This window comes from Dysidea avara, chromosome 5 (assembly GCF_963678975.1).
Source record: "Dysidea avara chromosome 5, odDysAvar1.4, whole genome shotgun sequence".
Lineage (NCBI taxonomy): Eukaryota > Metazoa > Porifera > Demospongiae > Dictyoceratida > Dysideidae > Dysidea > Dysidea avara.
This window is the reverse complement of record NC_089276.1, coordinates 10,120,869-10,134,829: the sequence shown is the minus strand read 5'-3', so window position 1 is coordinate 10,134,829 and position 13,961 is coordinate 10,120,869. Positions and strand designations below refer to the sequence as shown.

The window sequence follows — 13,961 nt, the reverse complement described above, 5'->3', positions numbered from 1 at the left end:
AAGCAAAGCTGCCCACTGTAATCCAGAAGGAAAGGCCACAAGGAGCAGTACCTGTTCAACACTGAAGTAGGGGCAGGACTGAATCGGCAGCAAAAAAAGATTAAGAAGATCAGCACTCCAACAGAGCAAGATGCCGAAGTGGCCCAGGAAGCTCTCGGCGAGCTCCATGAAAGTATCAAGGCATTTGCTGAATGCCAGAAGCATATCCGCAGAGCGGATCAATCTAATAGCTGGAGGGTGGTAGCAGCTTACAAGGCCGGAGGGCCAGGGGACAGAGAAGAGGACAAGCAAGCAGACAATAACACATGAGAGGAAGGAGACACCACCAAAGAGGCAGAAAAAGTTCCAACCTCTGTTGCCGCCACCTAGCTACCAGCCATATGACTGACTGCAGGAGCTTATAGGTGCCGAGGTGCCTTGTGGCACTTATGGACTCTTGCTGACAGTGGTTCCAGCTGGGTCCACCATCACTGCTGCTGCTGCCACCACCCCCCCCCCCCCCACCCCCCAAGGCAGCAGTTTATGAATAATAGGCCAACTAGCCCATGTTTCACCTGATACCAGTAGGGAAAATTAACTGAGTGTGCTAGCTGTGGCTAATTCCAGGGCATTTTAAAGTATATTAATACTGGAATTTTTTTATAGTGGCTAGTTTACTAGACCAGTCTGTTAGTTTACTAGACCAGTCTGTTAGTATTCTATTACGGCTAATCATTTATGATGACTAGAGACCAATCTGTTTGTGCCGGAAAGTCCAATCAGGGCTGGTTGTGTGCTAGAAAAAAAATGACCATGCTGTTAGTGGTTAATTTTACACTAGGATGATGATTGCTGGGGGTTAAGTAGCTCTTAGCATGCCAGTTTATGTGTTGGGGTAGAGTGGCAGTTTGAAGTCTGGTTGGTAGCCATCTTCCCATTAGCATATGAAGGGTAGTAATAAGTGAACAGATGTGTTGGCATCATACGTATGCCATTTGTTCCCCTTTTTGTAGATGTGTTTGCTACAGGAGTGTGCACCACTTTGAAGGGCTTAGACAATCCAGGCTAGCTGCAAATCCAGGCTAGCTGCAAATCCAGGCTAGCTGCAAATCCAGGCTAGCTGCAAATCCAGGCTAGCTGCAAATCCAGGTTAGCTGCAAATCCAGGCTAGCTGCAAATCCAGGCTAGCTGCAGATCTTCCAGCGAAAGAGTTGCGATGCAAAGTAATACTTCAACAACCAGCAAAGTTACTTCGACAACTAAGAAATATGTTGGTACCTACCACTGTTGGAGAGAATGGGCTTTGAAACATACAGTACAGTAAGTTTTCCCTGCTAATGAGGGCCATGTAGCATTGTACTTGACCAAGTGCTCAAAGTGGAAGAAGTAGTTTATACGCTGGCATGGGTGCATTTAATCATCTCAGATTTCCCATTAGTCCATGCAACCCTAGGAGGCCTAAAGAGAGAGTTGACTAAACTGGTGATGAAGAAGTCACCATTCACAGATGTTGGAAGCCATAGTGCAAGATGGTAAGAAGACAAATACATTAGATAGCCTAAGGCTTATTGCAGCTTGGCTCCTGCCTTTTGCAAGTTTCCTCAGATTTGATGAGCTAGCCAAATGTTTGTAACCTCACAACTGGGGACGAACTCTTGATCTTGAGAATCCCACGAAGCAAGACAAACCAATTGAGACAGGGTGGCGAGATGCTAATAGCTTTAGATACTTGCCCTGTGGCTATGCTGTATACTTATATGTGGAGGGGAGACATCCAATCTGGCAGCAACCAGAAGTTTGTTTCGCACCATCATTAGTAGGGCTGCAACAAATATTCAATTCGTTCGGACATTTAATCATGATTTTATCTGGATACTAAATTTACAATACAGATAATCGTTTACTAGTAAATTAGAAGTGTTTAAAGTCGAATAGTACTAGTGTTGGTTACCAGCTACGTATGTTTCTACAAGACGGACTGTTCTGCCATCTAAAATTACAACTAGGGCTGGGACGAATATTGAAATTTACCTTCAAATATTTAAAGCTTCAGTGTTAGCTTTCAAGTTACAGGTTATCTTGTATTTATGCACATCCTTCTTAGGTTTTATCTTTCTAAACCTATTTAATAAGTTTGTAAGCATATGGAAAGTGTATAGCAGCAGTACTGAATGACGCGATCGATCGATTGCAAATGGACATGTCCACTATACTGCGATCATGCACAGGTAAACACCAAGTAATGGCTAAAAGTACACTTTCCATGCATTGTCTATCACTTTATAACGTGTTTCAAGGCTGCAGCTATGGTAGTAAGCTGAACTTCGATGGTTTAAAAGTAGGCGTGGCACACAAAGATTGATCGCGAAGAGAGGAACATTGATCACGCAAGAGGAATAAGCAGCTGCAATAAAGATAACATTATTTGTAATTCTTTCGCAGACTATGAGTGCATTACGAAGCTTTGAAGGATACTTTTATAATTCGAGGTTTACTTAACCTTCGAACTCACGAAGCATTCGAAGCTCCGTCCCAGCCCTAATTACAACACCATCAATTTTGAGTGTATGTAGCAGTGTGTATAGAGCTTAGTTGTAGCATTTTTGCATGAATCAATAGTCACCAAATAGTTCGGTATTCACTCGTTAAGACATTCAAATATTCAGTTTTTAAATTTGACATTCATTGCAGTTCTAATCGTTAGTGGTAAAGTAGTAAAGCTTCAAGCTACTGGCGGGATATCCCGCACCAGAATGGCAGAGCTGCTGAATGAGAAGGTGTAGGGGTAGGTTTTTCTACGGATGAGTTTAGCCTCCACAGCCTGAGAGCAGGAGGAGCCACAGCAGCAGCAGACTTTTCAAGAAGCATGGATGATGGAAGTCCGAAAATGCAAAAGATGGCTATATTGAGGACTCCTTGGAGCAGCACCTACAGTATTAGTGACAAGGAGCCTAGGAATTTAACTGTATCGTACAAGTTGAATTATCGTGCTACACACAGTGCCCTCTTTGGTATCTAGAGTATGCTAATCGTTGCAAGTATGGGTAACCACCCTACGCAGTCACAGACCTATGAGGAATAGTGTGGTATGAGTGGGGCGAAGGTTTAAAATAAGGAAGGAGGTACAACACCAGTTATGCAGGCAGTACTTCTAAAGTTGGGACTACAGTGTCTCCTGTATGTACCATGGTTTAAGGATGATGGTGTGCGTACTACAAAGGATTTGTCCACTAAGTGAAGGCAATAGTTTCCTCAAATAACACTAACACAGCGCTGCACAGAAAGGGCATAGAGTTTCTGGCTCAAAGAAACAAGAGCAACATCTAGACAGAAGACACATGCTCACACATGCACAACAAGGATTGTACAACTCTCACATTCAAAAGTTGCTTTAAAGTTAAACAGCTAGGATAAACTTACCATCATCAGCTAGTTGTTGTTCCCAGTCATGAGCAGTTGTGATGTTGGGAGATCGTCTGTAACGTTCTGCCCACCGGAACAAGTCTCTTAATGTAATGAGTCCATACTTTCCAGCAAATAATACTGAATCAGATCTCTTTTGCTGTTATCAAAAACAAATGATAGCTAAAGACCACAACACACACTACACACACTACACTATGCACCTACACACACACACTATGCACACACACACACACACACGCGCGCGCGCGCGCACACACGCACACACACTATGCACACACACACGCACGCACGCACGCACACACGCACGCACGCACGCACGCACACACACACACACACTTGTAATTCTCTCATAACAGCTACCAGTTTCTTAGCATATGATTCAGGTAGTTGACATCGTTTGTACAAGATAGTCACCAACTCATCTGAAGGAATATCATCAAAATGGAGCTCCACAAATCTGTTACGAAATGCTCTTGACAGTACCTGCACAACAATGAAGATAATAATCAATAAAACAGAACTCATGAAATAATCTGCAAGAGATATGGTTGCTTCATTAGCCTTTAATTCACTACTTACTTTTCTTCCTCCATACAAGCCGGGAGGGTTCTGTGTGCCAAACAGCATAAAGTGTCGGTCAGCTTTCACCAGTTGTCTGGTTTCTGGTATAAACAATTCTCTATTGTCATCCAACACCTAGTGAGATACACAAACACAAGTCAACTACAATGGTACAGTCTGATTTTCAATTGCCAAGGGGTCTGCAGCAAAGATGATCCAAAATCTTAATATTACAGTAGACCCTCAGTTATCCGACCCTCATTTATCAGTACCCTAGTTTATCCGAAATTGGAAATGACTGTTCTATTAGAGTATTTTGAGTACTAGTATTTAGATATATATATTTAAAGTAGGGATCTACACAATATAAAAAACACTAAAACAAGGATTGTCAAGCTAGCTACAATGGTGAATTCAAATCACAACCAAACAATACAACCGATGATCTCTACCGTGGTTGGATGCCATAATGAAACTTAGACATAGATGTTATTGTAGATATAGATAATAGTTCTTGCTTATGTCGCTATTACATTATTTTTGTAAAATGATGACACTCCCCTGCACTTAGCAGTACAGCATGATAATGTACAGGCTGTGGAATTGTTGTGTACATTCTAAGATAATGTGTTTCTTATATGTAACAGTTAAGACTGACACTGAAGCCAACATGTATTATGGAATACTAGATACACCTGTTATCCTGTATTGCACAATACTGGCTTTAGCAGCAGCTGAATGCCCATTGAAAGTTCTTAAGATAACTTCATCTTGCCATATATGTATATTTTGCCACTATTAATTTTTTCTGTATAGTGTGCAATCATCATTATAACTCTCATTGGCTGTTCTTGTTACTGATAACTTAGAGTGGAGTTGCATTTATTTTTGCCAATTCACACATGCATAATTATATAGTCAGGGATCACTCCATTGCACAAAGCAGCTAAGATGGTAATATTCAGTTGGTAGAGCTGTTAGCATCACGAGGAGCTATTGGGGACATTAGAACTTTCCATATGTTTACATTGACAGTAGCTAAACATATGTACAGCCAAGAGTTCATAATAACATAAATAGAGGTTTATGAACTCTTGGTAAAACTGTTGAATTTTTTAAAATGCATTCAATGGAAGTTGTTTAGCTAAGAACTTTATGAATGTGCACCACTGAACGAGACTGACGGTTATGGCTACAACGCACAGACTGCTACTGAGACGTCAAGCCTCGCGTCAAGCAGCCATGGTAGCTAGCTACTGAGTACTGGAACAGGGCCGGCTCATGCACTCTGTATGGCCACCCTGACTTATATCTAGTCTACCTATAACCAGAGAGAGAACTATCATCAAAATTATTTGTGATGAAGAAAATGTACAATGAAACAAATAGGTACGTGAAACCTTGGGCAACATGTGACCACAAAGTGTGCCATGTAGAAAACACACCGTGGGCATGGAAAGGTAAAAACATAACAAGAAAAACAAAAGGACTAGCTACTCTATTACAAAATAAAAAAAAAATCCTATCTAGTTTGTGCACCACTCCTTACAGTTTCTTGCCAGAAAAATTCTCTGAGAGGCAGAAGTACTGCCTCTGCCAGCAGCATCCAACCATTCCTTAACAACATACTTCGATATCTTTATGTCAGCACAAACAAAGTTTAACAAGTTGGACAAATTCTTGGTAGTGGAGACTTGGAAATGACCAAGCACTGTGATTTCAGTGGTATCATTATAGTTAGTAATATTTAGGTGATTGAATTCAGCCAACAGCTGCAGATACTCAGTATTGTTCTGCTCCCTATCATGGGCAGACTAAATGTGATGGATAGAGTCCAGAGGGAAAGTTAGTTCCAACAGAGTGATGGATGGACTCTGAGAATTATATATTACAATGTCTGGGTGGTAGTATGTGATAAGAAAACTAGTCAGAATTGTTGACTGTGGAGAATTATCAGCATGGATATTAGGTATATCAGCAAACACTTTAACAAATGGGATATCAGTAAATGCTTCAGCAAGTTTAGTGGCCAAAACAAAAAGAACTTGATCAGGACGATAAGTGTATCGCAGTTGATTTAATGCAGCAGGACAGCTACTTAAAACATGAGCAGTTGTTGGACACTGTGAGTCACAAAGCAAAAACCTTGCTTCACATTGGATTGACCATCTCTGTAAATTCACAGCTGTTGGTAGAGTATCAGATGTTGTACGAACAATTGACCAGGGTGAAATCCCCTCAGTAGCCTATTCCAAGTTTTACAAGAGTTTTCTAATTCAGCGGAACTCTCAAACTTTGACTGAATTGTTAGTGACTGTAAATGATCTTCACATTGAGTTTTGGTATGAACTCTCAAATGCTTCTTGGCCTTAATACGTATATAAAGACCGAGCTGATGGGAAGGCAGATAATTGCTTTTGAGTGACAGGATGGAATAGTCATTATCTTGGATTTGTAGGGCAACATTTCCAAGTCACAACTGGAGGTTAAGTTCCTGAAGCCATAAATCAGAAGAAGCACTGACACAAGCTAACAATCTAACATGCTAAGTTTTGCTTCTCTAGAGATGCTGGGACAGCAAACACCTGGGTAGTACAATATAACGCATGTAGCACTCGAGGCAAATTCAGCCATTTTAACTGAGTGGTAACAGATTCTAACTTAGAGATGCACTCACTGGAGATAGCATCAACACATAAATGGAACTAAAACAGTTAAAGTATATAGTTCCGGTAAATCCAAAGTTTGTACTCACCACGGATGGAGAGTGAGTCTGTTGCAGTAAGCAGGTCAGTAAGATGGCTTATCACGTGCTTGCCTACGGCTTTCTTTGTAGCGCTTAAAGAGACATCAGTCAACGTCCCCAAAAAGTTGGTTTGGCCTTCTGTGATGGGCCACAATTGGCAATTTTTGAGGCTGCCAAAACTAGCTATTTCAAGGCTACCAATACTGGCGACTTTCAAGTCTGGGTAATAGTGCATAATGCTGTACTTGTATTGGAATTTATATACTAGTGTGTGATATATATATATATATATATATATATAGGGCGAGATATGGGACCAAAATGTATTATGTTGTAAGGGTAGTTACACTGTATTTACAATGATTTTTGGTCCCATATCTTGCCACATTTGTAAAAGGGCAATTTTCAAGGCTGTCATTTCCAACACCAGCACGCCCTGAAGGTTTCTCTATCCTGTGAGTCTTGATCTCTCAGCCTATCTCCCAGCCTTTGTCTCTTTAATTCCAAATGGGAGATCAAGAACTGAAAACTCAGTTCTTGATCTCTCAGCCTTAGTCTCTTTTATTTCCTACAGTAATTTGTCTATAATCAACTTGTCGATGTTTCCTTGGTAGTTTCTTATTGGCACAATGCTGGACAGCAGCTGCAAGGAAAAAAACCTCTTGTCTCACTCCAATCAATCCCTGCATTGTAACCGCTCGTCTCAAGCTATGCTTTATGACCACACTGTGAAAAATCGTGATGCTATTTATGCATCAAGCTGGTGGCTATTTATAGCACATGCGTTATTGATTGCATGCTGATATTGTTACATCATAACTTTGCTGCCATATACTTGGTGAGACAAGAGGTTTTTTCCTTGCAGCTGCAGTCCAGCATTGTGCCAATAAGAAACTACCAAGGAAACATCGACAAGTCGATTATAGACAAATTACTGTAGGAAATAAAAGAGACAAAGGAATGGCTTATTGATGAAGATTTCAGATCTTAAGGTAAGCCATGAAAGTCATTGCTGTGAAGTGTCAAATAATGGGTTTGTTCTTTCTATTTCAGAACACCCATGAAAAAGTAGTTGAAGAAAAGGATTTTAGAATTACTGAATATAAGGCAAGCCATGAAAAGTCATTGCCGAACTGTGAAATAATGGATTTGTTCTTTATATTTACATTCACTGCAATGTTCCTGTAGTCTAAACAAGAAAAAATTATGACAGAAGCATAAGCATGACATTCTCACTTTGTTTTCATAGCTACTGATCTACTAAATCATTACTGTAAATAGAATGTAAGACAAAGCTGAGAGCGAGCAAATGGCAGCTCAACACAAGGGACCTGCTGGAGGGATTTCTCCCAGAGGTGTACCATGAAAAGATGTACTCCCATTTGGAATTAGTAAAAGGCAAGTTCACCACAGTGTGCCAAGCGATAGGGAAGGAGAAGCAACCAGGGCCAGTAGAGAAGGATTTATTTGAAGCTGCAAATACAATTTCAGAAACTGAAAACTCAGTTCATTTGAAAAGATGTACTCCCATTTGGAATTAAAGGCAAGTTCTTCAAACCCACCACGGTGTGCCAAGTGATGGCCTTTCTTCTAGCTCGCTAGTGTTGGTTGTTTGTCGTTAATCGCTCTTCGTGATTTATATCTCTACGTTAATAGTGATGTCTGATGATACTTCTTCTATACTCACCTCAATGCAGGAGTCGCTTCAACAAATGGAGAAGTTGTCTAGCGTATCTGCCAACATGGAGAATTTAAAGAACCAAAAGGGCAACACATCTGCCTGGGAATGAGAATCCTGGCCTGGTACACAGTACCCTGCTGGCACAAAGTGCCACGCTGCGAAGAAGCTCCAATGACTTTTTACCACGGGACTTACGTGGTCTGAAAGAGTGGAACTCAAGCCGGAGGAGGAAGACCCCAACTCGTCTCAGAAACTAGCGGAGCCCGCCAGTTACGACAAGATTTGCATAACTCCGGTGCTAGAATCGGCCAAGGGGTTTCTAAAGACAGCCTTCTCTCCAATGGAGAATAAGGATCATCGGCAACTCCGGCATCAGTTCATTGTGCCAAATATATCATTTACCACCTCGCCCACCTAGACAAGATGATTACTGGTGAATGCTTAAAGAGCACTAAGGCCAATGACAGTCTCTTTTCAGACATCCAAGCACATTTCTTGGATGCTGTGGGACCCCTCACGGGAATAATAGAGGCAATCAATGGTGGCAAACAGCTAGCCATTGAAGATGTGGAGAGTGCGGTGAAGGCTTCCCTCACCCTTCTGCGGAATGTCTCTCACCGGTGCACATCAATACGGAGGCAGGGCGTCCTCCAAGACTACAACAAGGATTTGGTATCCTATGCTACAGAGTCTGATGAGCTGTTCTCCTCGGCAACAAAAACACTCCTCGGACTGGCCTTCCCAGAGAAAGCTGCAACTCATCTCCATCAGATGAAGACCTCCAGAGGCAGGAAAGGTCAACAAACATTTCAGAAGACCACCAAATGACTAGACCTTCATGCACACACATTCTTATATCATCAAAAGAATGTGTAATTACTCACCTTTTACAAAAAGGTTTCACAAAGCCACAGACAGCACAGCTGTCACTATGGGTGGCACAGAGGTTAAGTCACTTTCACAGCAATTGGAAAGTGCTGACTACAAACAAATGGGTTCTGGACTGCGTGCAGGGTTTCTTAATCCCATTCACAAGTCCACCAGTTCAAGAACACCAGCCAAACTCTCCTATATACTCTGCAGAGCAAAGCTCGCTGATTCTAGCAGAGGTGAACATGCTGTTAGAAAAAAGGGGCAATTACCCTATCAAAATGTCCCTTAAACAACAACGGGTTTTACTCAACCCTCTTCCTTGTCCCCAAGAAAGGGGGCCAGTCATAAACCTCACGAAGCTGAACAAATGGATGGTACCCCAGCACTTCAGAATGGAGAGCATGGGGACACTCAAGGAGCTACTGAGGGTGAACAATTGGATGGTGAAGGTGGACCTCAAAGATGCCTACTTCACGATTCCGTTACACATGGACCATCAACCTTATCTGAGGTTTATAGTACCAGTTCACATGCCTACCTTTCGGTCTATTATGTGCACCATGGGCATTCACCAAAGTGATGAAGCCAGTGGCAATTTTTCTTCGTGCCATGGGGGTGAGAATGATAGTCTACATAGATGACATTCTGGTGATGGCAGACACAGCAGCTCGGTGAAGAGCCACCTGGAAACGCTGATGTTCTTGTTGACAGGTCTGGGGTTTGTCATCAACGTTCCAAAGTCTATAACCCCCAACCCAGCAGATTGAGTTTCTGGGCCTGAAGGTAAACTCTACCTCACTACGGCTGAGCCTACCAGGAGAGAAACTCCATCACATAAGGACGGAGGTCAGTCAACAACTACAGAGGTCACAGCCCGACAGGTGACTCAGCTAATATATAGGGAAACTGCATGTGGCTTCACAGGCAGTCCTTCCTGCCCCTCTATTTTACCAGTCACTACAAGCAGACATACACAAGGCCCTGAACCACATCAACCAGAACTACAACACGGTACTGTCACTGTCAACTCAGGTCAGAGAGCATCTAACCTGGTGGCAGAAGAAGCTCACTGAGTTGATAGAAGAACTACTAGTAATAAAACTAAAAGCCACAATCAGTTTGTACATGTATTACTATATAAGTAGTGAGTGAAAGTTGACTAACAATTACATACAAAGCACCAAAATCCTTACAGAATTTTTGGAAGGCTCCAATGACACTAGTGAGTGTTTTGCGGAGACCTATGTTGGGTGTTTCTGTGAATAAGAAACTTATGCATTCTTCACATATTTACTGTGTAGTTGTAATTTTTTCCAAATAATAAATAACTTCGTTGTTAGGAGGTTATTGGTGATAAAAGTAAAACCCACAATCAGTTTGTGCATGTATTACTATATTGAAACTTGACTAGTAGTAACTGCATACGAAAACATGCAATTGATACAGAATTTTTTGCAGGCTCCAATGAGCCTTGAACACACAATACAATGTTTAACTAGCCACAAAGAGTTGATCAGACTCCTTTCTCAAAGGAGATGTTACTGTCTGGTACCGACAAAGAATCTCTACTGGGCAGTTCTTTGTTGCCAGGAAAGGTAGCAAAAATATATCAGTTAGGAGCTTACCCTGTCTAGACTGTTTTTCCAGATCAGAGGGTAAAAAGGAAACTCCCTCTGGTTTGAATTGACGCTTACTTATGGTTAGAGATGCTAGATCTGCCGAACGTGACGGCCTAACTAAAGCCATCAGCATAACTAGTTTGTATGTGAGTAACTACAAGGAGAGTGAATGAGTGTCACTCCACTTTGAGATGCAGTTTAATACTACTTGAACATTCCAAGTAGTAGTATAACGTGGGAGAGGTGGCCTGGCATGGAAGACTCAGGACCCTGGCCACAAGTGGATGCTTGCTCACATCCATATCATCTACTCTGTCATGTACACTGGATATGGCAGACCTGTAAGTGTTTAGAGAGCTTGTTTGGTAACCCTGTGCATGTAAATCAGCCAAGAAGTTGGCTACATCTAAAATGGGTACTGAAACGGAATTGAGACCCCGTTCAGTACACCAGCCCAACCATTTCTTAAAGTGTGAGTCATAGGCTTTGGACGTTTTGCTTCCGAGTAGGAGTTCTTTAGTTGCTTCTGAAAAGTTTCCACCTCCAAACTTCTGCCAGAGATAGGCCATACGGCTAGTTGGGGTACCAGATCTATCCGACTGGCATCGGATGTCTGTTGGAATAGGCTCAATGTACGAGGAAGTTGCTGTGTATAGTCGTACAGCATTTCCAACAGAACAGGATACCATGGCTGGCCCTTCCACACTGGGGCCACCAGTATCACCTGGGCATGCTTTGCTGCACTTGAGACAGAACTCTGCCTACTAAGCACCATGGAGGGTTTGCAAAGCCTTTGAATGTTTCCCATATCTGGCTGAATGCATCCATTGCCTCTGCCAATGGGTCTGGTCTCCAACTGAAGTAGCGAGGTAGTCGGGTGGATAGGCGAGATGCAAATAGATCCATTTGTGGTGGTCCCCACTTCTGGTTGATCCCTTGGAACAACTTGGGGTGAAGTTTCCAGTCTGTTCTGTCCTAAAACTATCAGGTATTGATGTTGGTATTTTTACAGCTCACTCTAGTCTACAAGGAGTACATCGGCATCAGCTGCTTAGATTCCAGAGTGACAACCAGTGACATCCTGAAGGCTGCAGACTGGAGCACCGAGTCAGTGTTATGAAAATTCTATTATCGCCCTACCCGGAATTCTTCATAGGGCCGGGCTGTGCTGTCGTAAACAAGTAGTGAGACCTAAAATATTAAGTTTTTTGTGTGGGTGTGTGCTCATGTATAACACTCACATTTGCTCAACTTCACCACATTTTTGAGCTACAAATAACACCATTGATATATGAGATGGAGCCTTCTGAAATATAATTTCAAAATGGCTCAGATCACAAAGTGATTGCATGCTATTTGGGATTATATGAAGAAGGTGAAGTTGAGCATATCAATGGTCCCACCCACCCATGCCCTATTCTCACATATATCTGGCTCACTCTCAAAGGCCAAAAGTGTGAAAGCATGGCAAATTTTATAAGGATTCCTTGCACATGCGCATGTGCACACATACTTTGTATCCTTTCTATTAAACGACCAACTAGCTGTAACTCTAGGAAACCAGGCCTTACACCATTGATATACCGTATATGACCGTATTAAAGCCGGGCTCAAATACACGCAGGGGCTCAAATATACGCAGGGTACAGCTAGGAGACTGTCATAATAAACGCCGGGGTACACTGAAAGGGGTTCTAAACTCGTGTCAGCTGCTAACTATACAGTGATGTCTCGTCACCAGTCTTATGATGTCTTGTCTTGTTCGACTATGCCTTCTCTTCTGGTGATGGCCATAGCATATTTATCATGGTCATTGTCATCTTTCCACCCGACTTCCAATGTTTCACCCAGCAGAGGAGTCCAAATGGGTTTATGTACGTGATGGGCTATGGATTTCGTATTTCGTAGGTACTTGTAATGACACCTGTCATTCTCAACGAGTGGCTAGTAAGAAATAAACGCCCGGGTCCAAATTAACGCCGGTCTCGTTTAAACGCCGGGTCAAAAATGATTTATAGGAAATAAACGCCCGGGCTTCTATACGGTCATATACGGTACTCGACTTCACCTTCTTCATATTATCCCAAATAGCATGCAATCACTTTGTGATCTGAGCCATTCGGAAATTATAAGCACCCTGCTCTTTCAGCAGCGTAAGCACTTTCTGAAATAATATTGTGGCATCTAAATATGCTGCTCAGGGAAAAGTGTTGATACAGAAAATTAACGCCTTGATATGGTTTCGACGCTTGAAGAAGAAGACAACCAACCTGATTGAAAATAAAAGGAAAGTAAGATGCAGAGAGAACACACTCATCGGAACCCCAAAAGCACATCCCACTGGTCAGTTTGTTATTGTGGTATAAAATGGTGGCCATGCATTGCTTCATTTGGCCTCTAGGCTTCCGAAGTGGTCAGGCAGTGAAGCAGAATAAATTTTGAGTTTTATCTTTTTTTTTTTTAAATCTCTCTCCGGTCACCAGTAAGTGTTTTCTTGTTTTCAATGCTGTATTTCATGTTAGATGGACTAATATTATTCCGCAAAGGTGATTTTTGTCGTGCAATATTTCTCTAGGATGATTTTTAAAGGCATAAATATTGGCAGCTCACGTCACTTTGGGGCAATCCCTACCTACATACTGTGTGACAAGTGTATGTTCTATAAATGTTCAGATAACCAAGGTTTTACTGTACCATATATTTCAGATACTAAAAATTAAAGTTTCTTACACAACATTCCAACCAGAATGTAAAGATGCTAATTGAGCATGTTATGCTTCAGATGGTTGTGAACCATCAAGTATTATATTTCTACCATGAAATTCCCAAAGTGTTTTATGACATACTCACTACCACGAGGGATTAGTTATGGTACACACAACACACATTACCCTGTTCAATGCTTCCAGTACATCAGTTGGTGCCAAGTTCAGCTCGTCTAATATAATCCAGTTACCATTTCTCATTGCCTCAACCAGCACTCCTAATGGAACACCACATAGTTACCACGAGAAAAGGATACATTGTTATGTACACCAAATAATGTAAAATACATGTTGTGTGGGTAGATCGTAAG

At 41.8% G+C, this 13,961-nt stretch overlaps 1 protein-coding gene across 4 annotated transcripts in view; it reads right to left on the bottom strand.

Annotated features, from left to right (window-relative positions):
* Positions 1 to 13,961, bottom strand: part of LOC136255428 (midasin-like) — a 116,463-nt gene that overhangs the window by 75,302 nt on the left and 27,200 nt on the right. For all 4 annotated transcript variants that reach the window (XR_010700893.1, XM_066048188.1, XM_066048190.1 and 1 more), the window contains exons 25-28: positions 13,777 to 13,868; positions 3,985 to 4,101; positions 3,742 to 3,888; positions 3,400 to 3,541 (exon numbers count right to left, since the gene is read on the bottom strand). Coding sequence is in view for 3 of the 4 variants with exons in the window: in XM_066048188.1 (XP_065904260.1) it covers positions 3,400 to 3,541; positions 3,742 to 3,888; positions 3,985 to 4,101; positions 13,777 to 13,868 (498 nt within the window). In the remaining variant the exon portion in view is untranslated. The remainder of the gene's footprint in view (positions 1 to 3,399; positions 3,542 to 3,741; positions 3,889 to 3,984; positions 4,102 to 13,776; positions 13,869 to 13,961) is intronic.